A 26131-nucleotide genomic window follows, 5' to 3' on the forward strand; every position below is an offset into this window, starting at 1 on the left:
GCTGCATAAAATCACCATCAAGTATGATCTGATCTTTGTCAAAACCACACGAATGGGAAAAAAAAACCTTTTACCTAAAACTGCCCAAACATTTATAGGTTTTTATATTTCAATGAGAATAGGATGCAAACAATCACAAAGGGGTTAAAAATAAGTAAGTGTAACCTCTGCCTAAGGAGACTTAAAGAGCAATTGAAACCAATTTTTACCAAACGATTTAAGTCAGATGTGTGCCCAATCACTGTTGAGCAGTGTTGGGCACGTTACTTTAAAAAAGTAATTAGTTACATTACTCACTACTACAGAAAAAGTGATCAAATCTGCTGGGTCAAAAATATACATACATGGATCTGAAAAAGCGAATCATTGACTTGAACAAGTCAGGAAAGTCACTTGGAGACATTTCAAAGCAGCTGCAGGTCCCAAGAGCAACAGTGCAAACAATTGTTTGTAAGTATAAAGTGCATGGCACTGTTTTGTCACTGCCACGATCAGGAAGAAAACGCAAGCTATCACCTGCTGCTGAGAGAAAATTGGTCAGAAGGGTGAAGATTCAACCGAGAATCACCAAAAAGCAGATCTGCCAAGAATTAGAAGCTGCTGGAACACAGGTGTCAGTGTCCACAGTCAAGCGTGTTTTGCATCTCCATGGACTGAGAGGCTGCCGTGCAAGAAGGAAGCCCTTGCTCCAAAAGTGGCACCTTAAGGCTCGACTGAAGTTTGCTGCTGATCACATGGACAAAGATAGACCTTCTGGAGGAAATTTTTGTGGTCAGACGAAACAAAAATCGAGCTGTTTGGCCACAATGCCCAGCAATATGTTTGGAGGAGAAAAGGTGAGGCCTTTAACCCCAAGTACACCATGCCTACCATCAAGCAAGGTGGTGGTAGTATTATGCTGTGGGGCTGTTTTGCTGCCAATGGAACTGATGCTTTACAGAGAGTAAAATGAATAATGAAGAAGGAGGATTACCTTCAAATTCTTCAAGATAACCTAACATCATCAGCCCGAAGATTGGGTCTTGGGCGCAGTTGGGTGTTCCAACAGGACAATGACCCAAACACACATCAAAAGTGGTAATGGAATGGCTAAATCAGGCTAAAATAAAGGTTTTCGAATGGCCTTCCCAAAACCCCCATTGAGAACTTGTGGACAATGCTGAAGAAACAAGTCCATGTCAGAAAGCCATCAAATTGAACTGAACTGCACCAATTCTGTCAAGAGGAGTGGTCAAAGATTCAACCAGAAGCTTGCCAGAAGCTTGTGGATGGCTACCAAAAGCGCCTAATTGAAGTAAAAATGGCCAAGGGACATGTTACCAAATATTAGCACTGCTGTATGTATATTTTTGACCCAGCAGATTTGGTCACTTTTTTCTGTTCACCCATAATAAAGTCATAAAAGAACCAAACTTCATGAATGTTTTTTGTGTGACAAAGAATTATCTGTTCCAATGTCTCTATCAGAGAAAAATCAGAGTTGTAGAAATAACTGGAAACTCAAGAGAGCCATGACATTATGTTCTTCACAAGTGAATGTAAACTTTTGACCACAACTGTAAGTGTTGAAGAATTCTCACCTTGACATTCTCTGCAATTATTTCTGGGTCATCACAGATGGACTCCACAAAGAAAACCTGCATTTAAAAAAGTTTTAAAACAGTTATAATGGGGTTCAGGATAGGTCGTTTAAGGAGGAGGGATATATAGAGAAATTGGGAGATTCTTTTCAGGGTTTGGAAATACTAAATTCAACCACAGAATGTGGAGTAGAGGAAAAACAGAGTTGCACTTGCTCGCTTTGATTTACAGAGCGAGTCAAAAATGATCCGCACGTTGGTTTTTAGCATACTTTTTCATGTGTAACGGGTGCACGCTGATCCGTTGTGTGTGTGTGCAATGCATGGAAACTTTCCTCTTGATGCCTTCAAGAGGGCGCGCTGGCAGCTAAAGCTGCTAGCCTGGGCTTTTAGCTTGGCGGTTAGAGCGCTCGCTCGCCATGCTGGATGTGTAATGTGGCGCGGGTGCGAGTCCTGACCGACTGTATACACATGCATGAGCCTACTGCGATACCCAGTTTTTACTTAGTTACTCAGTTGTGGTGCCGTCTTGCCTGGGAGAAGCTGATGTCTCAGAACTGGCTGTGGGACTCTTTAAACGAGTAGTCTCCAAACTATTCCACATAGGGCCGCTGTAGGTGCAGGATTTTGTTCCAACAAAACAAGACGGCACCTTTGCACCAATCTGGTGTCTTACAAGTGTAATCAGTTGATTGCAGTCAGGTGCTGCTTGTTTTAGCAGACACCTCGTTGGTTAAACCAGGGGTATCCAACTCCGGTCCTCGAGAGCCCTTATCCACCTTGTTTTTCATGTCTCCCTCCTTTAACACACCTGAATCAAATGATCAGCTCATCAGCAAGCTTTGCAGAAGCCTGATAACAATCCTGATTATTATTACCATAGTCAGGTACGACTTACAGTGCCCCTCCATAATTATTGGCACCCCTGAAAAAGATGTGGTTTTTAGCTTCTAAAATATATATTTTTTTTATTCAAATAATATGGGACCTTATTTTTTCAATGAAAATTTTACAAATTTTATTAAAACGAAAACATTAAGAGGGGTTTTAATATAAAATTTCTATAACTTGTACTAACATTTATCTTTTACGAACTACAAGTCTTTCTATCCATCGATCGCTTTAACCGAATGTTAATAATGTTAATGCCATCTTGTTGATTTATTGTTATAATAAACAAATACAGTACTTATGTACCGTATGTTGAATGTATATATCCGTCTTGTGTCTTGTATTTCCAGTCCAACAATAATTTACAGAAAAATATGCCATATTTTATAGATGGTTTGAATTGCAATTAATTACGATTAATTTTTAAGCTGTAATTAACTCGATTAAAAAATTGTAATCGTTTGACAGCCCTAAATATAATATAATATAATATAATATAATATAATATAATATAATATAATATAATATAATATAATATAATATAATATAATATAATATAATATAATATAATATAATAAATAATAATAACACTATTAATTAAATAGATAATAACCCAATAACCCTCTCTGGGTTCTTCACAGAAAAAAGCCAGGAAATAAATAACACGATTGAAAAAAAAAAAAAAGTTTTTTTTTTTTTTCAGGGGGCCGGACCGAATGTGGACGCCGTAGTTTGGGGACCCCTGCCCTAAAGGTACATCGACAGAAATAAAATAAATTTAAACCATCTGGTGCGCACTAGAAACTATCTGGTACGCACCAGAAACAACCTATTAAACGTTAGCATCATATAGCATTTAAGCTAGCGGACTTTTGCTATGAAAGTTAGGTAATTGTTCTTTTGTAAGATACTTATTTATTTTTATTTATATCATTTGAGGCTAAGCTCAGGTGCCCATCAGATGCCAGCCGTTTCGGCGTGCAGAAAAAAAAAATACAGGATTTAGTTGAGCTTTACTTCACTCTTGGACTCAACTAGCGCCTGATGAGCTTTGCCTCAAACGATATAAAAGAAAAAAATAAATGAGGATCGAAGTACAACAAAAGAACAATTGGCTAACTTGCATAGCAAAAGTCCGCTAGCTTAAATGCTATTGTACTGACTAAGCCCTGTACCCAATCAAGTACTGGATGATATACAGTGCCCTCCATAATTGTTGGATTTATAATGATTATGTGTTTTTTAGCTTCTAATAATTTTTTTCTTCTAAATAATATGGGACCTTAATGGAAAAAAGAAAAATCCCACCTTCAATACAAGTGCATTTATTCAGTGGGGAAAAAATCCCACATAAAGAAATAATTATTTGACATCAAATAATGTGTGTCACAATTATTAGCACCCTGGTGTTAATACTTTGTAGAACCCCCTTTTGCCAACAAAACAAGGTCTGGGGACTGAGATGGCCGTGGGAGGAGCTTGATTTTGTGTCTGGTGAACCATTTCTGTGTCGATTTAGCCATATGTTTAGGGTCATTGTCTTGCTGAAAGACCCAGTGACGACCCATCTTCAGCTTTCGGGCAGAGGGCAACAGATTTTGATTTTGAATGTGCTGGTATTTCAAAGCATTCATGATGCCATGCACCTTAACAAGGTTCCCAGGGCCTTTGGAAGCGAAACAGCCCCACAGCATCACTGACCCACCCCCATACTTCACAGTGGGTATGAGGTGCTGTCTACACGCCAACAAGCTGTTTGGGAGGCATGCACCAAGCGATATTGGGGCTTCAACTGGGACCGTGTGCTTTGGTCAGATGGGACCAAGATTGAGCTTTTTGGCAACAAAAACTCTAGGTGGGTCTGGCGTGCCACAAAAGATGCGCATGCTGAAAAGCACCTCATACCCACTGTGAAGTATGGGGGTGGGTCAGTGATGCTGTGGGGCTGTTTGGCTTCCAAAGGCCCTGGGAACCTTGTTAGGGTGCATGGCATCATGAATGCTTTGAAATACCCAGTTGAGGACTGGGACCGTGTGCTTTGGTCAGATGAGACTATTATTGAGCTTTTTGGAACCAAACACTCTAAGTGGGTCTGGCGTGCCACAAAATATGCGCATGCTGAAAAGCACCTCATACCCACTGTGAAGTATGGGGGTTGGTCAGTGATGCTGTGGGGCTGTTTCACTTCCAAATGCCCTGGGAACCTTGTTCGGGTGCATGGCATCATGAATGCTTTGAAATGCCAGGACATTTTAAATCAAAATCTGTTGCCCTCTGCCCGAAAGCTGAAGATGGGTCGTCACAGGGTCTTTCAGCAAGACAATGAAAACAAGACATAACAGAGTATGTCCATTGATCCTTTTTATTTCCACTTGCCTTGTAGCCTCTCTCCTTAGCAAAGCTGGAGATGATCGCCCTTCTCTCTCTGGTAGTGTTCGTGGCATCAAAAACCTGCGTGATACCACAAGCGAGAAAAAATACAGTCAGAAAGAAATAAACATTTCAGGGCCATTGATAGCGATACACGTCAGATCCAATTACGTGAAATCATGCATATTTGTTCATTGATGTTCTATCACAGTATCACTGTATACTGTACTGGACTGTACCACACAAAAAAAACATGTTTTTTTTTTTTTTCTACAGGACGTACAGCGTCTAGCGCCATCAGTTGTACCCAATGTGTTATTACATCCCAATTGCGACTCACCGCCACTTGACCTTCCTCGCTTGCAAAGTAGGTAGCAACGTCACGGAGGGCAGCCGCCGCGCAGGCCCTGCAAGCAATGCACAATCGTGACATCTCTTAATAACAGTGCTGCAACGATTAATCGAATAACTCAAGTAATTCCGATTAAAAAAAAGCTTCGAATCAAATTTTGCTGGTTCGGGGATTCATTTAATTGGTGTTATCATGGTTTGTTTTAAAAGTGTTTGCATTTAGTTGTTGTTATTTGGGTGGATTCTCTGCCCTCTAGTGGTAACAGTGAATATGAAATAACTCATCTAACATAGCTGGATCCAGCTGCTCCCTGTTATGAATCGTATCGTCAGATATGAGGCAGTACACACCCCTAGTAAGCTCATGTACACGGAGAAACATATTTAAAACTATCATATATCTCCGGTTTTCCAAATAAAACTGCGAGAGAGTTTGGAATCTGAATTTTCAAGTAATATAGTCAACAATACTCCATTTGAAACCATAGACTTTTTTCAGGCGCCACGTGATCAATAACACTTGCGTAATCATAGGACTCAAAAGGTTAATTTATGAATCTATTTATATTAGGGCTGTCAAAATTATTGCGTTAACGGGTGTTAATTAAATTTGTAAATTAATCAGGTTAAAATATTTGACGAAATTAACGCACATGCCCCACTCAAACAGATTAAAATGACAGCAGTGTCATGTCCACTTGTTACTTGTGCTTTTTGTCTCCCTCTGCTGGCGCTTTGGTGCGACTGATTTTATGGGTTGACATCAACAATGGCGAGCTACTAGTTTATTTTTTGATTGAAAATTTTACAAATCTTATTAAAACGAAAACATTAAGAGGGGTTTTAATTAGGGCTGTCAAAACTGTCACGTTAACGGGCGTTAATTAATTTTTTAAATGAATCATGTTCAAATATTTGACGCAATTAACGCAGATGCCCCGCTCAGACAGATTTAAATGACAGTACAGTGAAACGCCAAATGACAGTACAGTGAAACGCTCACTTGTTATGTTTTATGGAGTTTTGCCGCCCTCTGCTGGCGCTTGGGTGCGACTGATTTTATAGGCTTCAGCACCCATGAGCATTGTGTAAGTAAATATTGACATCAAAAATGGCGGGCTGCTAGTTTATTTTTTGATTGAAAATTTTACAAATTTAATTAAAACGAAAACATGAAGAGGGGTTTTAATATAACATTTAACATATAGCTTGTACTAACATTTTACTTTTAGGAACCACAAGTCTTTCTATCCATAGATCGCTTTAACAGAATGTTAATAATGTTAATGCCGTTTTGTTGATTTATTGTTATAATAAACAAATACAGTCCTTATGTACCGTATGTTGAATGTATATGTGTGTGTGTATCTTGTGTCTTATCTTTCCATTCCAACAATAATTTACAGAAAAATATGGCATATTTTATCGATGGTTTGAATTGCGATTAATTGCGATTAATTACGATTAATTAATTTTTAAGCTGCAATTAACTCGATTAAAAATTTTAATCGTTTGACAGCCCTAGTTTTAATATAAAATTTCTATAACTTGTACTAACATTTATCTTTTAAGAACTACAAGTCATTCTATCCATGGATCGCTTTAACAGAATGTTAATGTTAACGCCATCTTGTTGATTTATTGTTATAATAAACAAACACAGTACTTATGTACAGTATGTTGAATGTATATATCCGTCTTGTGTCTTATCTTGCTATTCCATCAATAATTTACAGAAAAATATGGCATATTTTATACTAGATGGTTTGAATTGCGATTAATTACGATTAATTAATTTTTAAGCTGTGATTAACTCGATTAAAATTTTTAATCGTTTAACAGTTATTACGCATTATAACAATATATTTGAGAGAAAAAGCATGTTATTTTGCCTCATTCAAATCTTAATATCTGAACATTTAAACATGTAAACTAAAGCGCAATCACATTCGTAAATGAATGGCTTCTGGTTTTTGAAATGTAAACAAACCAATCTATTGTGATAAAACAACAAAATTGCAATAACTGCATTAACCATCAAAGTGAAGTCTAACTGTAACTGTAGTCTACAAACAAATATGAATAAGGAAAAACATTGCAATAAAATAATGCAACCTCGTTAAACTTGAGAGTTGCTGAGATCTGTCATCGCTTCAATTATATCTGGCGCCATCTAGCGTCATGAATGGGTATAACGTCTAGACCGTGAATATAAGACGACCCCCCACTTTTTCAGTCTTATTTCAATGCAAAAAACACAGTCTTATATTCGGGCCAATATGGTATTTGCTTAAGTTGTGTCAAGTTTGGAGCTCGCTCAACATTTTGCTGTGAAATAAACTAAAAGCCGATTTCTAGTGCTATAACGATTAATCGATTAACATAAGTAATTGGATTAGCAAAAAGCTTCGAATCAAATTTTGCTGCTACGAGGTTTCCTTTAATCAGAGTGGCACTGTCATGGTTTGTTTTTAACGGATTTGCATTTAGTTTTATTGATATGGGTGGTGGGAGGCTCTGCCCTCTAGTGGCAACAGTGAATATGAAATAACTCATCTAACATGACTGGATCCAGTTGCACCCTGTTAAGACCAACATAGGTTGGAAGTTTTTGTTGGAGCTAATATGATTGTTTATGCATTTGTAATGTAGTTTAGAGGTGTATTTTAGAGCTGTTTTTTGAGGGAATATATGTTTGGACAATTTGCTATGATTTGATTGAATATTGATATGAATTTGGTTTAATTTGTAATTTAGTTTAGAGGTATATTTAACAATTATTTGCAATTTGTTAAAAGCATTGTAAAAAAAAAAAAAAGTTTACATTTTATAGCATTTAAGCTAGCGGACTTTTGTTTTGCAAGTTAGCCAATTGTTCTTTTGTTGTACTTCAATCCTCATTAATAATTGTTTTGATATAGTTTGAGGCTAAAATCAGGTATTTAATTTTATTTTTAAATGAAATTGCAATTCCGCGTAGTTATTTTGTTTTCACATTTAATGCTCTTTTGAAAGTGAAATCTAAGCAAGGCTTTGTTTTACATCTCCTAAAATTGATTCTGCAATGCATTAAATGTTCCTAATCCGATGATTTGATTATTCAAACTAACTAGTTGACAGATTAATCGATTACTGAAATAATTGATAGCGGCAGCCCAACTTAATAATAATAATCTTCTCAAGTTTAGCTCTTGGTTCTTACTTGCGGATCCTCATGGCTTCCTCATTGTCAGGTTTAAAAAACTCAAAATTCTCATAGGTCTTGACGGCCTGTCGGCGGTACTGACCCACGTTGAACGCTGGCAGAAATGGACAACAATAAGCAAGGGCGTCAATCGCTTACGTCACTGGAAATTGTGTTTATTGCCCTAAAACTGACTTTTTGTGGGAACGCCGATCCAGTTCAGATAGCGGGTGAGCTTTTTGGAGATGTAGGTCTTCCCTCTGGCTGGCAAGCCTACCATGACGATGAGTGTAGGAGAGTTGCAGAACTGCGGCACTGATGCTGGACAACAAACACCATTTTTGAGTCACTGAAGTCATTTAGTAGATTACTATTTTAACACAACCCCAATAAAAATTGCCCTCAATAGATCCAAAAAATATGTGAAATTGCTTCCAGACATTAAAACATTGTACGTTATTGAAAAATGATGAAAACAGTATACAAAACTACGGAGCCCCTAAAGCAGGGGTCCCCAAACTTTTTCCTGTGAGGGCCACATAACTTTCCCCTTCTCTGATGAGGGGGCGAGGTCAGTTTGTGACAGAAAAGGTGTGACGATTGCAGGAGTTCCTAAATGTAAAAATAATGTTTTTCAGAAAGCCACAATCAAATAACCCTTTCTGGATTCTTCACGCAACAAAAGTAAATAAATTTAAAAAACAACAACATAATAATACAATATAATTAGGGCTGTCAAAATGATCGCGTTAACGGGCGATAATTAATTTTGTTAATTAATCACGTTAAAATATTTGACGCATTTAACGCACATCCCCCGCTCAAACAGATTAAAATGACAGCACAGTGTAATGTCCACTTGTTACTTGTGTTGTTGTTTTTTTGTGCTTTGTCGCCTTCTGCTGGCGCTTGGGTGCGACTGATTTTATGGGTTTCAGCACCACATGAGCATTGTGTAATTATTGACATTTAACAATATTGACAATTATTGACAGTCTTTCTATCAATCGATCGCTTTAACCGAATGTTAATAATGTTAATGCCATCTTGTTTATTTATTGTTATAATAAACAAATACAGTACTGATGTACCGTATGTTGAATGTATATATCCGTCTGGTGTCTTATCTTTCCATTCCAACAATAATTTACAGAAAAATATGCCATATTTTATAGATGGCTTGAATTGCGATTAATTATGATTAATTAATTTTTAAGCTGTAATTAATTCGATTAACAAATTGTAATCGTTTGACAGCCCTAAATATAATATAATATAATATAATATAATATAATATAATATAATATAATATAATATAATATAATATAATATAATATAATATAATATAATATAATATATAGGGCTGTCAAACGATTAAAATTTTTAATCGAGTTAATTACAGCTTAAAAATTAATTAATCGTAATTAATCGCAATTAATCGCAATTCAAACCATCTATATAATATGCCATATTTTTCTGTAAATTATTGTTGGAATGGAAAGATAAGACGCAAGATGGATATATATATTACACATGCGGTACATAAGGACTGTATTTGTTTATTATAACAATAAATCAACAAGATGGCATTAACATTATTAAAATTCTGTTAAAGTGATCGATGGATAGAAAGACTTGTAGTTCTTTATGAAAAATGTTAGTACAAGTTATAGAAATGTTATATTAAAACCCCTCTTAATGTTTTCGTTTTAATAAAATTTGTAAAATTTTAAATAAAAAAATAAACTAGTAGCCCGCCATTGTTGATGGCAATAATTACTTACACTAGAAAATCAGTCGCACCCAAGCGCCAGCAGAGGGCAGCAAAACTCCGCAAAACACAATTAACAAGTGGGCCTTTCACTTTACTGTCATTTAAACCTGTCTGAGCTGGGCAAGTGCGTTAATTGCGTCAAATATTTTAACGTGATTAATCAAAAAAAATAATTAACGCCCGTTAACGCGATAATTTTGACAGCCCTATTAATATAATATAATATAATATAATATAATATAATATAATATAATATAATATAATATAATATAATATAATATAATATAATATAATATAATATAATATAATAACACTATTAATTAAATAGATAATAACCAAATAACCCTCTCTGGGTTCTTCACAGAAAAGAGCCAAGAAATAAATAACACTATTGGGGTAAAAAAAAAAAAAAGTTTTTTTTTTTGTTCAGGGGGCCGGACCGAATGTGGACGCCGTAGTTTGGGGACCCCTGCCCTAAAGGTACATCAACAGAAATAAAATAAATTTAAACCATCTGGTGCGCACTAGAAACTATCTGGTGCGCACCAGAAACAACCTGCTGAACGTTAGCATTATATAGCATTTAAGCTAGCAGACTTTTGCTATGAAAGTTAGGTAATTGTTGTTTTGTAAGATACTCATTTATTTTTGTTTATATCATTTGAGGCTAAGCTCAGGTGCACATCAGACGCCAGCCATTTCGGCGTGCTAATAAAATGATAATACAGGATTTAGGCAAGGCAAGGCAAGGCAAATTTATTTATATAGCACAATTCAACACAAGGCAATTCAAAGTGCTTTACATCACATGAAAACCATAAAAATCACATTTAAATCAACACAACGTAAAAACCAAGACAAAAGATCGCATTTAATCACAGAATAAAAATAAATAAATAAAAATAAAACAAAAATAGAAATAAAGCAAAAACTACTACTAATAATAATCATTGAAATCAGCAATGGAGATAAGCACAAGAGGAATAGAAGGCAGGTAGATTGAAATATATAGACAGTTATGGATATGCAGTGCTAAACAAAAGCGTTTTTAGCCCTGATTTAAATGAGCTAACGGTTTGAGCATACTTCAGACCTTCGGGTAACTTGTTCCAGAGGTGAGGAGCATAATAACTAAATGCTGCCTCACCCTGCTTGGTTCTTGTTCTTGGAACATGCAGAAGACCCGTTCCAGACGACCTTAGGGGTCTAGATGTCTCATAGGAATCTAACAAGTCAAGCATGTATTTTGGTCCAAGGCCATTAAGTGTTTTGTAGACGAGCAGTAGTATTTTATAGTCTATCCTTTGACTCACTGGAAGCCAGTGTAGCGATTTCAAAACCGGTGTAATGTGGTCCAGCTTCCTTGTATTTGTGAGGACTCTGGCTGCAGCATTCTGTACTAGCTGCAGCTTCCTGACTGATTTTTTATCAAGACCTGTAAATATACCGTTGCAGTAGTCCAATCTGCTGAAAACGAATGCATGCATAAGTTTTTCCATGTCTTGTTGAGTCAGAAGCCCCTTAATTCTGGTTATATTTTTTAGGTGGTAATAAGCGGATTTAGTGACGGACTTTAGATGGCTATCAAATTTTAGGTCTGAGTCAATAATTACGCCAAGGTTTCTGACTTGATTTGTAGCTGTAAGTGACATTGTGCTAAGTTGGCTGCTTATCTTTGACCTTTCCTTTTTTGGCCCAAAAATGATCACCTCTGTTTTCTCCACATTTAACTGGAGAAAATTCTGGCACATCCATTCATTGATTTGATGAATGCATTTACTCAGGGAGACTAAGGGACTATAATCATGTGGGGACACAGAAATGTACAGTTGTGTGTCATCTGCATAGGCGTGATAGGAGATGTCATACTGTTCCATTATCTGAGCTAACGGAAGCATATAGATGTTAAATAAGAGTGGTCCAAGAATTGACCCTTGAGGGACTCCACACGTGAATTTGGTTCGTTCTGACTGATAATTTCCGATTGACACAAAGAAATCCCTATCATGTAAATAGGATGTGAACCACTGAAGAATAGTGTCAGTAAGCCCTACCCACTGTTCCAATCTGCTGAGTAGTATGTTGTGATCAACCGTGTCAAATGCGGCGCTGAGATCCAATAGTAGCAGAACAGATGATTTGCCTGCATCGGTATTCCGACGAATATCATTTAGGACTTTGATAAGCACGGTCTCGGTGCTGTGTTGTGGCCGAAATCCAGACTGAAATGAGTCAAAAAGATTGTTTTGGATCATAAAAGTCTGGATCTGTTCAAACACAACCCTTTCGATAATTTTCCCCAGGAATGTCAGATTTGATATTGGCCTGTAATTACTAATGGTTGAGGCATCCAGATTAGGTTTTTTTATGAGAGGTTTTATTACTGCAGTTTTTAAAGTCTGAGGAAACTCTCCTGTTTGGAGGGAAGTATTTATAATCTGAAGTATGTCTGGGGCTATGCAATGAAAAACAGTTTTGAAAAAGTTTGAAGGAAGGATGTCAAGGCAGCATGTTGTGGGCTTTAGTTTCGACACAATTTCTGTTAAAGTGGCATAGTCCAAGAGGCTAAACTGTCTAAGATTGACGTGGGGGACATGTTGGGAGGCATTTAGTGTAACATTTGTTAATCCGGAGTTGCACACAGTCTGTCTAATCATTAGTACTTTGTGTGTAAAAAATGCTGCGAAATTATTACAGGACACCTCAGATGCCAATTCCTGAGGTATTGATGCTTGTGGGTTTGTCAGTTTGTCAACAACAGAAAATAGTGTGCGAGTATTGTTGGTGTTTCTACTAATGATCTCTGAAAAATATGATTGTCTAGCATTTTTCAGTTCCTGGTTGTATTTGCGAAGACTCTCTTTGTAGATATCATAAAAAACTAGGAGTTTGTTTTTTCGCCATCTGCGTTCTGCTCGTCTACAAACTTGCTTTTGTTTTATAGCTAGTATGGCATTTCTCCAGGGTGACCTCTTCTTTCTTGACAAGGTTTTTGTCTTAATCGGGGCAATAGTGTCCATTACAGTCATCACACCGGAACTGAAACTATTTACAAGTTCTTCCACTGGAGCTATTGTAGGGGTTAATAATGAGGCATAGGCCTGTGTGAATAACGCACATGTGTTATCACTTATGTAACGCTTCCTAATAAACTCTGTTTCCCTTTTCAGAGGATGGACAGGGGTGGTCATTTTAAACATAATGCAGTAGTGATCAGACAGAGCAACATCATTCACTGTGACCTCAGAGATGTTAAGACCTTTGGATATTATTAAGTCCAGTATGTGCCCTCTGTTATGTGTTGGAACTGTGACATGCTGAGATAAACCAAATGTATCCAAAATATTTAAAAGCTCTCTAGCACATCCTTCTTCAGGATTATCAACATGAATGTTAAAGTCACCCACTAAAACAACACAATCAAAGTCCATGCACACGGAAGACAGTATTTTGGTAAACTCATCAAAGAACATTGTGTTATACTTCGGTGGTCTGTAAATTGTTACCAAGGCAGCTCTGCAAGGGCTTTTTAGCTGAATGACAATATACTCAAAGGAATCAAACTGACCACATGAAATATTCGTGCATTGAAAACTGTCCCTGATCAGACTGGCAACCCCACCTCCTTTCTTATGGGTTCTTGGCGCACTAAAGAAATTGAAGTTTGCGGGGGTTGCCTCGATCAGAACTGTCGAACTCTTATCTTGATCTAACCAAGTTTCTGTTAGGAACAACATGTCAAGGTTATGTTTGCAGATAAAATCATTAATTAAGAAAGATTTGCCAGCTAAAGATCTAATATTTAGCAGAGCCAATTGGAGATGCCAGACTGGATTCACTGGTGAGCTTTGGGAATGACATACTATGGTTAACAGGTTGGCAGAATTTATTGAACGTTTTTTATTTCTCACCAGTCTAGCCCTTTTTTTGTTGTTTATCACAAAGGGATTGTTGAGCATACATACTGTACTCCATAAGGCCCCGGCTTTTGCTGGGACAGAAAAGTCTTTGTAATGTTTTCACAGCCTGGACCCGGTGCACATCATATTGGTGTCGCAAACATGGCTTCCTCCATAGAAGGATAATACCGTGTAGTTCCAGAGTTGTAGTGCTTTGGCTTTGCCCCGAGAGAATTCCAGTGGAGGCTGGTTGGTTTGTTGCCATCTTCCCCTGGCACCTGTCGGGTGTGGCAGGTACAGGGTGGAAGCGAAGACATGAACTTGAGGAGATCAAGAGACTGGTTAACCTTGCTATCTAGACCCATGGAGTCCCAATCAGGTTGACTCATTATTCCATCCAAACTAAGTCGTCGGCGGGGTGGCTTCCGGGACTGTGGGGATTTAGGCCTTGATGAGGCCTTAGCCTGACTGAGTCGGCGGAGTGGTGGCGTCTTGGAGTGTGAGGATTTGGTGCTGGATGGGGCCTTATCCTGGAGTCGGCGGCGTGGTGGCGTCTTGGAGTGTGAGGATTTGGGGCTGGATGGGGCCTTAGCCTGGAGTCGGCGGCATGGTGGCGTCTTGGAGTGCGAGGATTTGGTGCTGGATGGGGCCTCGACAGCAGAGGATTGCACGGTCGGGTCGTTCTCCTCCTGTTGAGCTGATGGAGCCACTTCTTGAGTCTCGTCTGAAGGGGGTCGATCACCTGCTACCAGGGTCTCCTTCCGTTGAGGCAGTGGAGCCTCAGCAGAGGAGGGTTGGTCACAGCCTGGCGGGGCTAGCTTAGTCACTTCCCCTTCAGCGACTATCGGCTCCATTTTTGGAGGAGAGATTGATCCTGCGTGCACACTGTCTGATTCAGCACTCATCCCAGCCACCATGTTTATCCGATGTTTTGGGACAGCTTGCCTCCTTTCCTCGAGATAAGCAGACTGTCTGTGCCTCAAGAGATAAAACATGCTGCTGCTTAGTAACCGCACTCCTGACTTATTTAGGTGAAGGCCATCGTTCTTAAAGAGGTGCCTGCGCCCTGAAAATATGTTGAAATTGTCAATGAAGTACATCGATTGTCCAGCGCATGTTGCTTTGAGCCATTTGTTAAGCATCATCACTCTGCTGAAACTTTCATCCCCCAGCCTGGGCGCGGGTATGGGTCCACTGAAAAACACCTCAGTATTTAAAGTTCCGACTTTGTTTATCAGTTCAGTGAAGTCTTGCTTTAAAAGCTCTGATTTTTGCTTCGCAATATCGAGGGCTCCTGTGTGTATTATCAGACTAGTGGCTGTTGGATGCTGAGCAGCAATGCTCAGGATACGTTCAGAGATAACAGACACCGTAGCTTTGTTTAAACAACATACTCTGGTATTGTTGCTACAAAAGTGTTTCATCCCATTCACAGCAAAGTCGCCCACTATCAGAGTGCGGGGCCCATTGGGTCGCTTTCTCTGTAGCCTGCTAGCACATGCATTAGCATCGTACCTCTCTTTCGAGCTGGGTGTTCCAACTTTCCCTGGGTCAGGAGTCTCGGAGAGTGGCGTAAATCTATTTTCCAGTAGAATTCCAGCAGCTTGAGGCACTTTGCTTTGAGCCTTTGTTGTTGCCTTGATCTGTGATAATTTTCCTTCTGGTGCCGGAGTAGATGACGCATTCTTCTGCAGAGGTGGCCATTCCTTTTCATCGTAAATCTGCCAGTGCTGGGTTCTGCCAGGGTCCCGTTGAGTCTCGATGGTGTTTGTTTGCATTCTGTGGGTCCGCTCCCACTCGCTGTTTTGGGAGATCGGCAGAGTGGTTTCATTCCCGAGCTGTCCATTTACCTCCATATTCACTTCAAGCCGGTAGATTTTTGTTTCCAGTACTGCTATCTTCTGGAGCAGTTTGTGGTAATCATCCATTGACAGGGGAGGCATGTTGCTGCTACTTAGCTTTCGTTAGCCGAATTCCTCAGCTCCGATAAGGCAGACTTGTGTTCCAGTAACGACAAAAAAGCACTTTAAAAGGCTCAAAAATGCTCAAAAAGCCTTTGTTTGAATATAAACATGATTAAAAGATAATTCCAAGACCTCCTGAGTAATTTAGAGGTGTTTAAAAATGATTAAAAAGATGATTGAAGCTTGAGAAGCAGGAGCAAAGCAGAGAGACGTCTGCACAGTAGCGAAGCAGCAATGGTTAGTTGTTAGTTGAGCTTTACTTCACTGTTGGACTCAACTAGCGCCTGATGAGCTTTGCCTCAAACGATATAAAAGAAAAAAATAAATGAGGATCTAAGTACAACAAAAGAACAATTGGCTAACTTGCATAGCAAAAGTCCGCTAGCTTAATGGCTATTGTACTGACTAAGCCCTGTACCCATTCAAGTAATGGATGATATACAGTGCCCTCCATAATTATTGGATTTATAGTAATTATGTGTTTTTTAGCTTCTAATATTTTTTTCTAAATATTATGGGACCTTAATGGAAAAATCCAACCCTCAATACAAGTGCATTTATTCAGTGGGGAAAAAATTCACAATTATTAGCACCCCTGGTGTTAATACTTTGTACAACACCCTTTTGCCAACAAAACAAGGCCTGGGGACTGAGATGGCCATGGGAGGAGCTTGATTTTGTGTCTGGTGAACCATTTCTGTGTCGATTTGGCCATATGTTTAGGGTCATTGTCTTGCTGAAAGACCCAGTGACGACCCATCTTCAGCTTTCGGGCAGAGGGCAATAGATTTTGATTTAAAATGTCCTGGTACTGTATTTCAAAGCCATGCACCCTAACAAGGTTCCCAGGGCCTTTGGAAGCCAAACAGCCCCATAGCATCACTGACCCACCCCCATACTTTACAGTGGGTGTGAGGTGCTTTTCAGCATGCGCATCTTTCATGGCACGCCAGACCCACTTAGAGTGTTTGGTTCCAAAAAGCTCAATCTTGGTCTCATCTGACCAAAGCACACGGTCCCAGTTGAAGCCCCAATACCGCTTGGCGAACTCCAGACTTTTGCGTTTATGATTGTGAGTGAGGAAAGGTTTTCTCCGTGCATGCCTCCCAAACAGCTTGTTGGCGTATAGACAGCACCTCATACCCACTGTGAAGTATGGGGGTGGGTCAGTGATGCTGTGGGGCTGTTTCACTTCCAAAGGCCCTGGGAACCTTGTTAGGGTGCATGGCATCATGAATGCTTTGAAATACCAGCACATTCAAAATCAAAATCTGTTGCCCTCTGCCCGAAAGCTGAAGATGGGTCGTCACTGGGTCTTTCAGCAAGACAATGACCCTAAATATATGGCCAAATCTACACAGAAATGGTTCACCAGACACAAAATCAAGCTCCTCCCATGGCCATCTCAGTCCCAAGACCTCAACCCCATTGAAAACCTATGGGGTCATCCAGAACCCAGGTCTCTGGATGATTTAGAGAGATTCTGCAAAGAGGAATGGCTGAAGATCCCTCGTTCTGTCTTTTCCCATCTTGTGAAACATTATAGGAGAAGATTAGGTGTTGTTTTGTTGGCAAAAGTGGGTTGTACAAAGTATGAACACCAGGGGTGCTAATAATTCTGACACACATTATTTGATGTCAATTATTTCTTTATGTGGGATTTTTTTCCCCACTGAATAAATGCACTTGTATTGAAGGTTGGATTTTTCTCTTTTTTTCCATTAAGGTCCCATATTACTTGGAAGAAAAAAAATATTCGAAGCTAAAAAACACAAAATTATTATAAATCCAATAATTATGGAGGGCACTGTATAATGCAAATTTTTACCAGACTAGAAGCAATCCGGTGCTCACCAGATGGTTTAAATTTTTTTTATTTCTGTTGGTGTCCCTTTAGGGGCTCCGTACAAAACATTTGATGACCAAATGTGCCTTGTTGAAATGTTTGCTTTGTCAGCATTATTCAGTCTTCAGAAAATTGAAATTTATCACCCGGACAGATTGTTGACACTTTGTACAGTAAAATAATGGCCTCTTGGAGTGGTCACAGAAATGTACTGTACACTGTTTTTTCTGTGAAACTTGGAAGACGCTGTGTTATTTTCTGGGGTTGGTTTGGGTGCGACATAGAATGTCGATTGAAGAAATGAAATCTCATGACTCGAAATATACGAAAGGTTCAGTACACAAAAACAAACAAAATATACACATCACAGTGTCCTACACAATGCTCATGAATATGAACAAAAATAAGAATATCATTTTTTCAAAGCAGAAACACCGAGATTAAATGGCCAACAATGGCTGCAGAAGTTAGCTCATCTATTTTCGCGCTGTGTTTGCTATGAGCTTCAGTAGTCATGTAATAACTAGGGCTGTCAAAATTAACGCGTTAACGAGCGGTAATTAATTTTTTAAATGAATCCCGTTAAAATATTTGACGCAATTAACGCACAAATGCCCCGCTCAAACATATTAAAAGGACAGCAAAGTGAAAGGTGTACTTGTTGTGTTTTTCGGAGTTTTGCCGCCCTCTGCTGGCGCTTGGGTGCGACTGATTTTATAGGCTTCAGGATCCATGTGCATTGTGTAAGTAATTATTGACATCAACAATGGCGGGCTACTAGTTTATTTTTTGATTGGAAATTTTACAAATTTTATTCAAACGAAAACATGATGAGGGGTTTTAATGTAAAATTTCTATAACTTGTACTAGTTATTATCTTTTATTTATTTTCTATAATTTTTTTGATAAATATTTATATATTTATTATTTTTATTTATCTTTTAAGACCTACAAGTCTTTCTATCCATGGATCGCTTTAACAGAATGTTAATAATGGTAATGCCATCTTGTTGATTTATTGTTATAATAAAGAAATACAGTACTTATGTACCGTATGTTGAATGTACATATCCATCTCGGTCTTATCTTTCCATTCCAACAATAATTTACAGAAAAATATGGCATATTTTATAGATGGTTTGAATTGCGATTAATTGCGATTAATTACAATTAATTAATTTTTGAGCTGTAATTAACTCGATTCAAAATTTTAATCGTTTGACACCCCTAGTAATAACATCTGTAGAATGAGCCGAAATCTAAAAAAAAAAACACTGAAGTGCCACTAGGAGGTGACAAAGCATTACAAATAAAGACAGGCAATCACATGACAACAAATTTAACGTGTTTTCAATTTTGGAAAAATGTTCATGACAAAAATCATCTAATTTCACAAAAAATGCTCAGTGTATAGAGTTAATAGATCAATCGAACTGCTCCAAACTGGTTGGCTCTTTCGTTAAGAAACGTCAACTATGAGAAGAACACGTCTCTTACCCAGTCGTGATTCTGTTGCTGCATGCCATGACTAAAACCAAAAAGGTTCAGTCATTTATATAAGGTGGCCCGCAGATGCTTGCGCCACCCACCACATCTGTGAATGGCTTATGAAGGGGGTGCTGGGTGCTTGCCCATTACTAACGGATTATGCCGCATGGGCAAAATGTCGAAAGGGCCGCGTCATTGACCTGGCCTACTAGTCAGGTCTAGACTGGCTGGCATGACATCAAGTCTGTCTGGATCCCCCGACAGCATGTGAGTGACGCAGAATGAAGACACATCAGGCATTCAGTGGGAAACAAATCAATCTGTTTATGGTGGCAAACCACAGCCAACTGTCTGGTGCCTTCTCCATTCCTCTGCAACCTTGTTTTACATTCAAAAGTACTCCAACAATAGAATAGTGTCTAAGTTAGCTTACTGGCTGACTGGCTAGACCGCCAATTCATTTTGACAGGATTGGAGGTCAAGCACCGTCAATGGCGCTGAAACTAGACCATTCACAGCCAGTCTATTGTAGGCATTCACTTTCTATTGATTTTAGGGCATTTACAGGTCAGTTGGGGATATTCTCTAGTCACTTCCTGTTCAGTAAACCAGAATAAACAAGAAGACATGTAAATGCCCCAAAATCAACAGGAAGTGATTCGTAAATGCCTCATAAGAAAAAGGAAGTGACCTGTAAATGCCCTAAAATTAATAGGAAGTGACCTGTAAATGCCCCAAAATCAACTGTGGACTGAAATTCAACAGAAAACATCCTTGAGTCACTTCCTGTTCAGTAATTCAACATAAATAGGAAGTGGCTTGTAAATGGGGGAGTGAGAATGAGAAAAATGAGAATGGAAGTCTAAGTGTCCGGATGGTCTAAACAGTTTTAATATTTCACATTGAGAGTATGACATACTCCCATTGTGATCATTCAACATACAGTGCCTTGCAAAAGTATTCGGCCCCCTTGAATCTTGCAACCTTTCGCCACATTTCAGGCTTGAAACATAAAGATATGAAATTTAATTTTTTTGTCAAGAATCAACAACAAGTGGGACACAATCGTGAAGTGGAACAACATTTATTGGATAATTTCAACTTTTTTAACAAATAAAAAACTGAAAAGTGGGGCGTGCAATATTATTCGGCCCCTTTACTTTCAGTGCAGCAAACTCACTCCAGAAGTTCAGTTAGGATCTCTGAATGATCCAATGTTGTCCTAAATGACCGATGATGATAAATAGAATCCACCTGTGTGTAATCAAGTCTCCGTATAAATGCACCTGCTCTGTGATAGTCTCAGGGTTCTGTTTAAAGTGCAGAGAGCATTATGAAAACCAAGGAACACACCAGGCAGGTCCGAGATACTGTTGTGGAGAAGTTTAAAGCCGGATTTGGATACAAAAAGATTTCCCAAGCTTTAAACATCTCAAGGAGCACTGTGCAAGCCATCATATTGAAATGGAAGGAGCATCAGACCACTGCAAATCTACCAAGACCCGGCCGTCCTTCCAAACTTTCTTCTCAAACAAGGAGAAAACTGACCAGAGATGCAGCCAAGAGGCCCATGATCACTCTGGATGAACTGCAGAGATCTACAGCTGAGGTGGGAGAGTCTGTCCATAGGACAACAATCTGTCGTACACTGCACAAATCTGGCCTTTAAGGAAGACTGGCAAGAAGAAAGCCATTTCTCAAAGATATCCATAAAAAGTCTCGTTTAAAGTTTGCCACAAGCCACCTGGGAGACACACCAAACATGTGGAAGAAGGTGCTCTGGTCAGATGAAACCAAAATTGAACTTTTTGGCCACAATGCAAAACGATATGTTTGGCGTAAAAGCAACACAGCTCATCACCCTGAACACACCATCCCCACTGTCAAACATGGTGGTGGCAGCATCATGGTTTGGGCCTGCTTTTCTTCAGCAGGGACAGGGAAGATGGTTAAAATTGACGGGAAGATGGATGCAGCCAAATACAGGAACATTCTGGAAGAAAACCTGTTGGTATATGCACAAGACCTGAGACTGGGACGGAGATTTATCTTCCAACAGGACAATGATCCAAAACATAAAGCCAAATCTACAATGGAATGGTTCAAAAATAAACGAATCCAGGTGTTAGAATGGCCAAGTCAAATTCCAGACCTGAATCCAATGGAGAATCTGTGGAAAGAGCTGAAGACTGCTGTTCACAAACACTCTCCATCCAACCTCACTGAGCTCGAGCTGTTTTGCAAGGAAGAATGGGCAAGAATGTCAGTCTCTCGATGTGCAAAACTGATAGAAACATACCCCAAGCGACTTGCAGCTGTAATTGGAGCAAAAGGTGGCGCTACAAAGTATTAACGCAAGGGGGCCGAATAATATTGCACGCCCTACTTTTCAGTTTTTTATTTGTTAAAAAAGTTTAAATTATCCAATAAATTTTGTTCCACTTCACGATTGTGTCCCACTTGTTGTTGATTCTTGACAAAAAAATTAAAATTTTATATCTTTATGTTTGAAGCCTGAAATGTGGCGAAAGGTTGCAAGGTTCAAGGGGGCCGAATACTTTTGCAAGGCACTGTACATCGTTTATTATGACAAAGCAGCGAACAGGAAGGGGTTATGGGGGAGCAGAAGAAACGAAAAGAAACACAGGAAAAGAAACACAAACAACAACAAGAAATACATTGAATGCCTAATAACATCAACGCCCTACCACAGACATCTAATATCTCCTGGGGACCTGCCTTTGTTCGTGAAGGGGCCACAGCTGCCATGAGGTCTACTACACCATCAGAGAGAAGCCAGTTGTTCCCAACACGCGACTGGGTGATGCTGGCAAATGTTGGCAAACAGCTGGTGTTCCCCTCAGAGATCGCCACTACCACCTTGAGGCCTGACCTAGTGCTCTGGTCCCCCTCCTTAAAAAAGGTATTTATCATCGAGCTCTCTGTACCATGGGAGGACTCCATAGAGGAGGCATATGAGCGAAAACACCTGCGGTATTTCGAGCTAGCCGCTGAAGCTCAACAGCGTGGCTGGAACGCTGAAGTCCGCCCAGTGGAAGTCGGATGCAGAGGCTTTGTAGGAACAACTTACACAAAGCTCCTGAGGGACTTGGGAGTCAGGGGCCAGAGCCAGCGCACAGCCATCAAAGCTGCGTCAGAAGCAGCTGAAAGAAGCAGCCAGTAGCTATGGCTAAAGAGGAACGACCCAAGCTGCAGCCCCAGGTAGTGCGTCAGGAGGTATGCGGTCAGCCTTAGCCTGGCTCAGGGAACTGGACACCCCTTCCATGCATAGTCCCCCTGAGGTTTTTTGCCACCTTGCGCCAAGGTGACTGCCTTGGCTAATTGGGCCTGGGACGCGAGCTCAGGGCTGATCACCCTGCAGCTGGCCGCTTCTGGGGAGGGTGTATAGTGTCAAAGGCCGAAACACCCCATGACCCAGTGGAACACTACTGAGGATGCGTACCCACAAATTAATTCCCCCATCTTTTCTACCAGCATTCATTGAAGTCTTTTGCATGTGCCTGCACAGGAATTATACCATCCCATTCTGTGTTTTCTGGAAACTACACTATGAATATATTGGTGCTATCGTCAGCTAGATATATTTCCGGTTGACACCATGTGGGGGGCCTGTTCACCAGGGAAAGAAGGGAAGGGGGTGGGGGAGTCGCTACGCTGAGTGATTGGGAGGGCTAGAGTGTACACTAATCAGCTCTGTGATCTAGGAACCAGTAATCGTGTGAATCCTATGTGGGTGTAAGCCCGTTGGCAACCGATCCACCGGCACCGGAACCTCCCACCTGAGTGCGCCCAATCACATGCGAGCCCCACCCAACACGCGACAGCCACGCAGATGAGCGGAGACACCATGTGGGCGCCAACCCAGGGCCACGGCCCCCACCCAGCCAGCCCGGGGAGGGGGGGTTGTGGGCAGCGCAGCCCATCTCTCCTCCCACAGCCCAGCAAAGGAGCCATCGTCGGGGCCACCCGCGCCCCCATCAACTGGCCTTCAGGGTTGGGAAGAGGGGACGCACCACCCCCTCCACCCCCGTCCCCCCACCCGGCCCACGAGCCACATCTGCAGCCCCCCAACTGGCACAGCACGCCACGGGACCCCCAGCGGCCCACCAAGCCCAGGGCAGGGTCTCCCGCCGGAGCAGGTGACATCCAGCCAATACACCGGCGTTCAGCCAGCGACCCGCGACGGAGCGCAGGGCGGATACCCAGGCAGAGAAACGAGGGGACAACAAAAATTTCATTGCTAAATTAGTTAAAAAAAAGAAAATTATTAGATGAGTCGATTAATCGTAAAACTAGTCGGCTAACTAATCAGGAGAAAATCTGTCGTTTAGGACAGCCCTAGTGTACCAGAACATATTTCCTCCACACCCTTCTCACCTTTTTAACCCCTGACCCATGAAGAGGGCCCCTGGATATGTTCGCCTTAGGCCCCAAAATTGCCAAGTCCGCCACTGGCCATAGCACACTACAGTCAATGTTTAACAAGTTAAACGAGTTGGCGCCTTTGAAATGTAGTACTCTCAAGTTTCTCAGGCAAGTTCAAAGCAGCTCCCTTGTCACTCATCGTTAACTTTAACCAGCTGCAGCTGCCTGGGGAGAAGGAAACGTTTCAGGAGGTAGAGCGCAACAAATCCAGCATTTCTTTTTTAATAGAAAGTAAAAAAAAAAACATCAGCGATGGACTGAGGGTGCGATGTTTGAAGTGCGAAGTATGGAGGGATCACTGTAGTTGTATACTTCAAAATAAATACTTTGTGGTGACCCTTTGTTGTGACATAATTCACCCACAGAAACCTTGTGTGTACATTTGGCTGAGCACGTTACCGGACGGATACTTAACAGCTGTGCGCCTTCCGGCTGAGTTCAGAGTTCACAGAGAATTCAGAGAGAGTCCCAAGCGGCCGGACACAGCAACTCGTCTACTCAACGAGACAACAAGACTCCCCGCATCTCTATTCAGCCACTTTTTTTTTTAATTTACTTTTTTCTATGGCTGTCAAAATTATCGAGTTAACGGGCGTTAATTTTTTAAACTAATCACGTTAAAATATTTGACGCAATTAACGAACATGCCCCGCTCAAACAGATTAAAATGACAGCAAAGTGCAATGTCCACTTGTTACTTGTGTTTCTTGGGAGTTTTGTCGTCTTCTGCTGGCGCTTGGGTGCGACTGATTTTATGGGCTTCAGCACCCATGAGCATTGCGTAATTATTGACATCAACAATAGCGGGCTACTAGTTAATTTTTTTATTGAACATTTTACAAATTTGTTAAAACGAAAATATTAAGAAGTGTTTTAATATAACATTTCTATAACTTGTACTAACATTTATCTTTTAAGAACTTCAAGTCTTTCTATCCATGGATCGCTTTAACAGAATGTTAATAATGTTCATGCCATCTTGTTGATTTATTGTTGTAATAAACAAATGCAGTACTTATGTACCGTATGTTGAATGTATATATCCATCTTGTGTCTTATCTTTCCATTCCAAGAATAATTTACAGAAAATATGGCATATTTTTTAGATGGTTTGAATTGCGATTAATTAATTTTTAAGCTGCAATTAACTCGATAAAAAATTTTAATCGTTTGACAGCCCTACTTTTTTCTCTTTTTACCTGGTTCCAATCCTTAGTTCAACAAATGAAAGTGGAAGGATTTCAATCAGACAAATGGGTGTAACATCCTGTCAAAAATCAGACCTTCACAATAAGTTTCAATAACCCTTTGACCACAACTCCCTCCCAATCTTACCTGTGTTGCTGTCGCACCTTCTCCGTCTCAACGGCTGGAGAAGCTCCATCGCGGGCGACCGATCGCGCAACTCGGTGGCACAAGAAGTCATGCTGTTTTTAAAGATGTCACACCCCCACATGCCGGAGTTATTTTCTTGCAGACCCCTCTCACCCACCCGCTGCCCAACCTCTTTTTAATGACACACGGACATACGATAGCAGCGCACTGGTGATGTCCTTTAATGTTTGCCAGGGCCGGAGTTCATAACACACACACACGCGTAAACACCTAATCTGGATGCAGTGGGTGGGTCCTAAAATGTACAAAGGTCACCAAGAAAGTGATAGTGTCTTGCTTGCTGCTGTTGTTTTTTTCATTAGCTAACCAGTGGGTGGCAGTCAAGGTGGGTAGTAACTCGAAGTGTGACGATATACAGTGGGGTAAATAAGTATTTAGTCAACCACTAATTGTGCAAGTTCTCCCACTTGAAAATATTAGAGGCCTGTAATTGTCAACATGGGTAAACCTCAACCATGAGAGACAGAATGTGGGGGGGAAAAAATCCCAGAAAATCACATTGTTTGATTTTTAAAGAATTTATTTGCAAATCATAGTGGAAAATAAGTATTTGCTCAATACCAAAAGTTCATTTCAGTACTTTGTTATGTAGCCTTTGTTTGCAATAACGGAGCCCAAATGTTTTCTGTAAGTCTTCACAAGCTTTTCACACACTGTTGCTGGTATTTTAGCCAATTCCTCCATGCAGATCTTCTCTAGGGCAGTGATGTTTTGGGGCTGTTGTTGGGCAACAAGGACTTTCAACTCCCTCCTCACCCCATGATATCAAAATGATAAGAACGGTGAGCAAAAATCCCAGAACCACACTGGGGGGACCTAGTAAATGACCTACAGAGAGCTGGGATCACAGTAACAAAGGCTACTATCAGTAACACAATGCGCCGCCAGGGACTCAAATCCTGCACTGCCAGATGTGTGCCCCCTGCTGAATAAAGTACACGTC

General features: G+C 40.2%; 1 protein-coding gene across 1 annotated transcript in view; it reads right to left on the bottom strand.

Annotated features, from left to right (window-relative positions):
* LOC130912159 (6-phosphofructo-2-kinase/fructose-2,6-bisphosphatase-like) overlaps nucleotides 1-25187 on the bottom strand; it is a 35635-nt gene extending 10448 nt beyond the window's left edge. Inside the window, exons 1-6 of the mRNA XM_057830033.1 lie at nucleotides 25129-25187; nucleotides 8572-8697; nucleotides 8395-8491; nucleotides 5182-5248; nucleotides 4848-4922; nucleotides 1581-1637 (exon numbers count right to left, since the gene is read on the bottom strand). Of these exons, the coding sequence (XP_057686016.1) occupies nucleotides 1581-1637; nucleotides 4848-4922; nucleotides 5182-5248; nucleotides 8395-8491; nucleotides 8572-8697; nucleotides 25129-25177 (471 nt within the window). The 5' untranslated portion in view covers nucleotides 25178-25187. The remainder of the gene's footprint in view (nucleotides 1-1580; nucleotides 1638-4847; nucleotides 4923-5181; nucleotides 5249-8394; nucleotides 8492-8571; nucleotides 8698-25128) is intronic.
* Nucleotides 25188-26131: the final 944 nt, after the last annotated feature.

The sequence above is a fragment of the Corythoichthys intestinalis genome, chromosome 2 (assembly GCF_030265065.1).
Source record: "Corythoichthys intestinalis isolate RoL2023-P3 chromosome 2, ASM3026506v1, whole genome shotgun sequence".
Lineage (NCBI taxonomy): Eukaryota > Metazoa > Chordata > Actinopteri > Syngnathiformes > Syngnathidae > Corythoichthys > Corythoichthys intestinalis.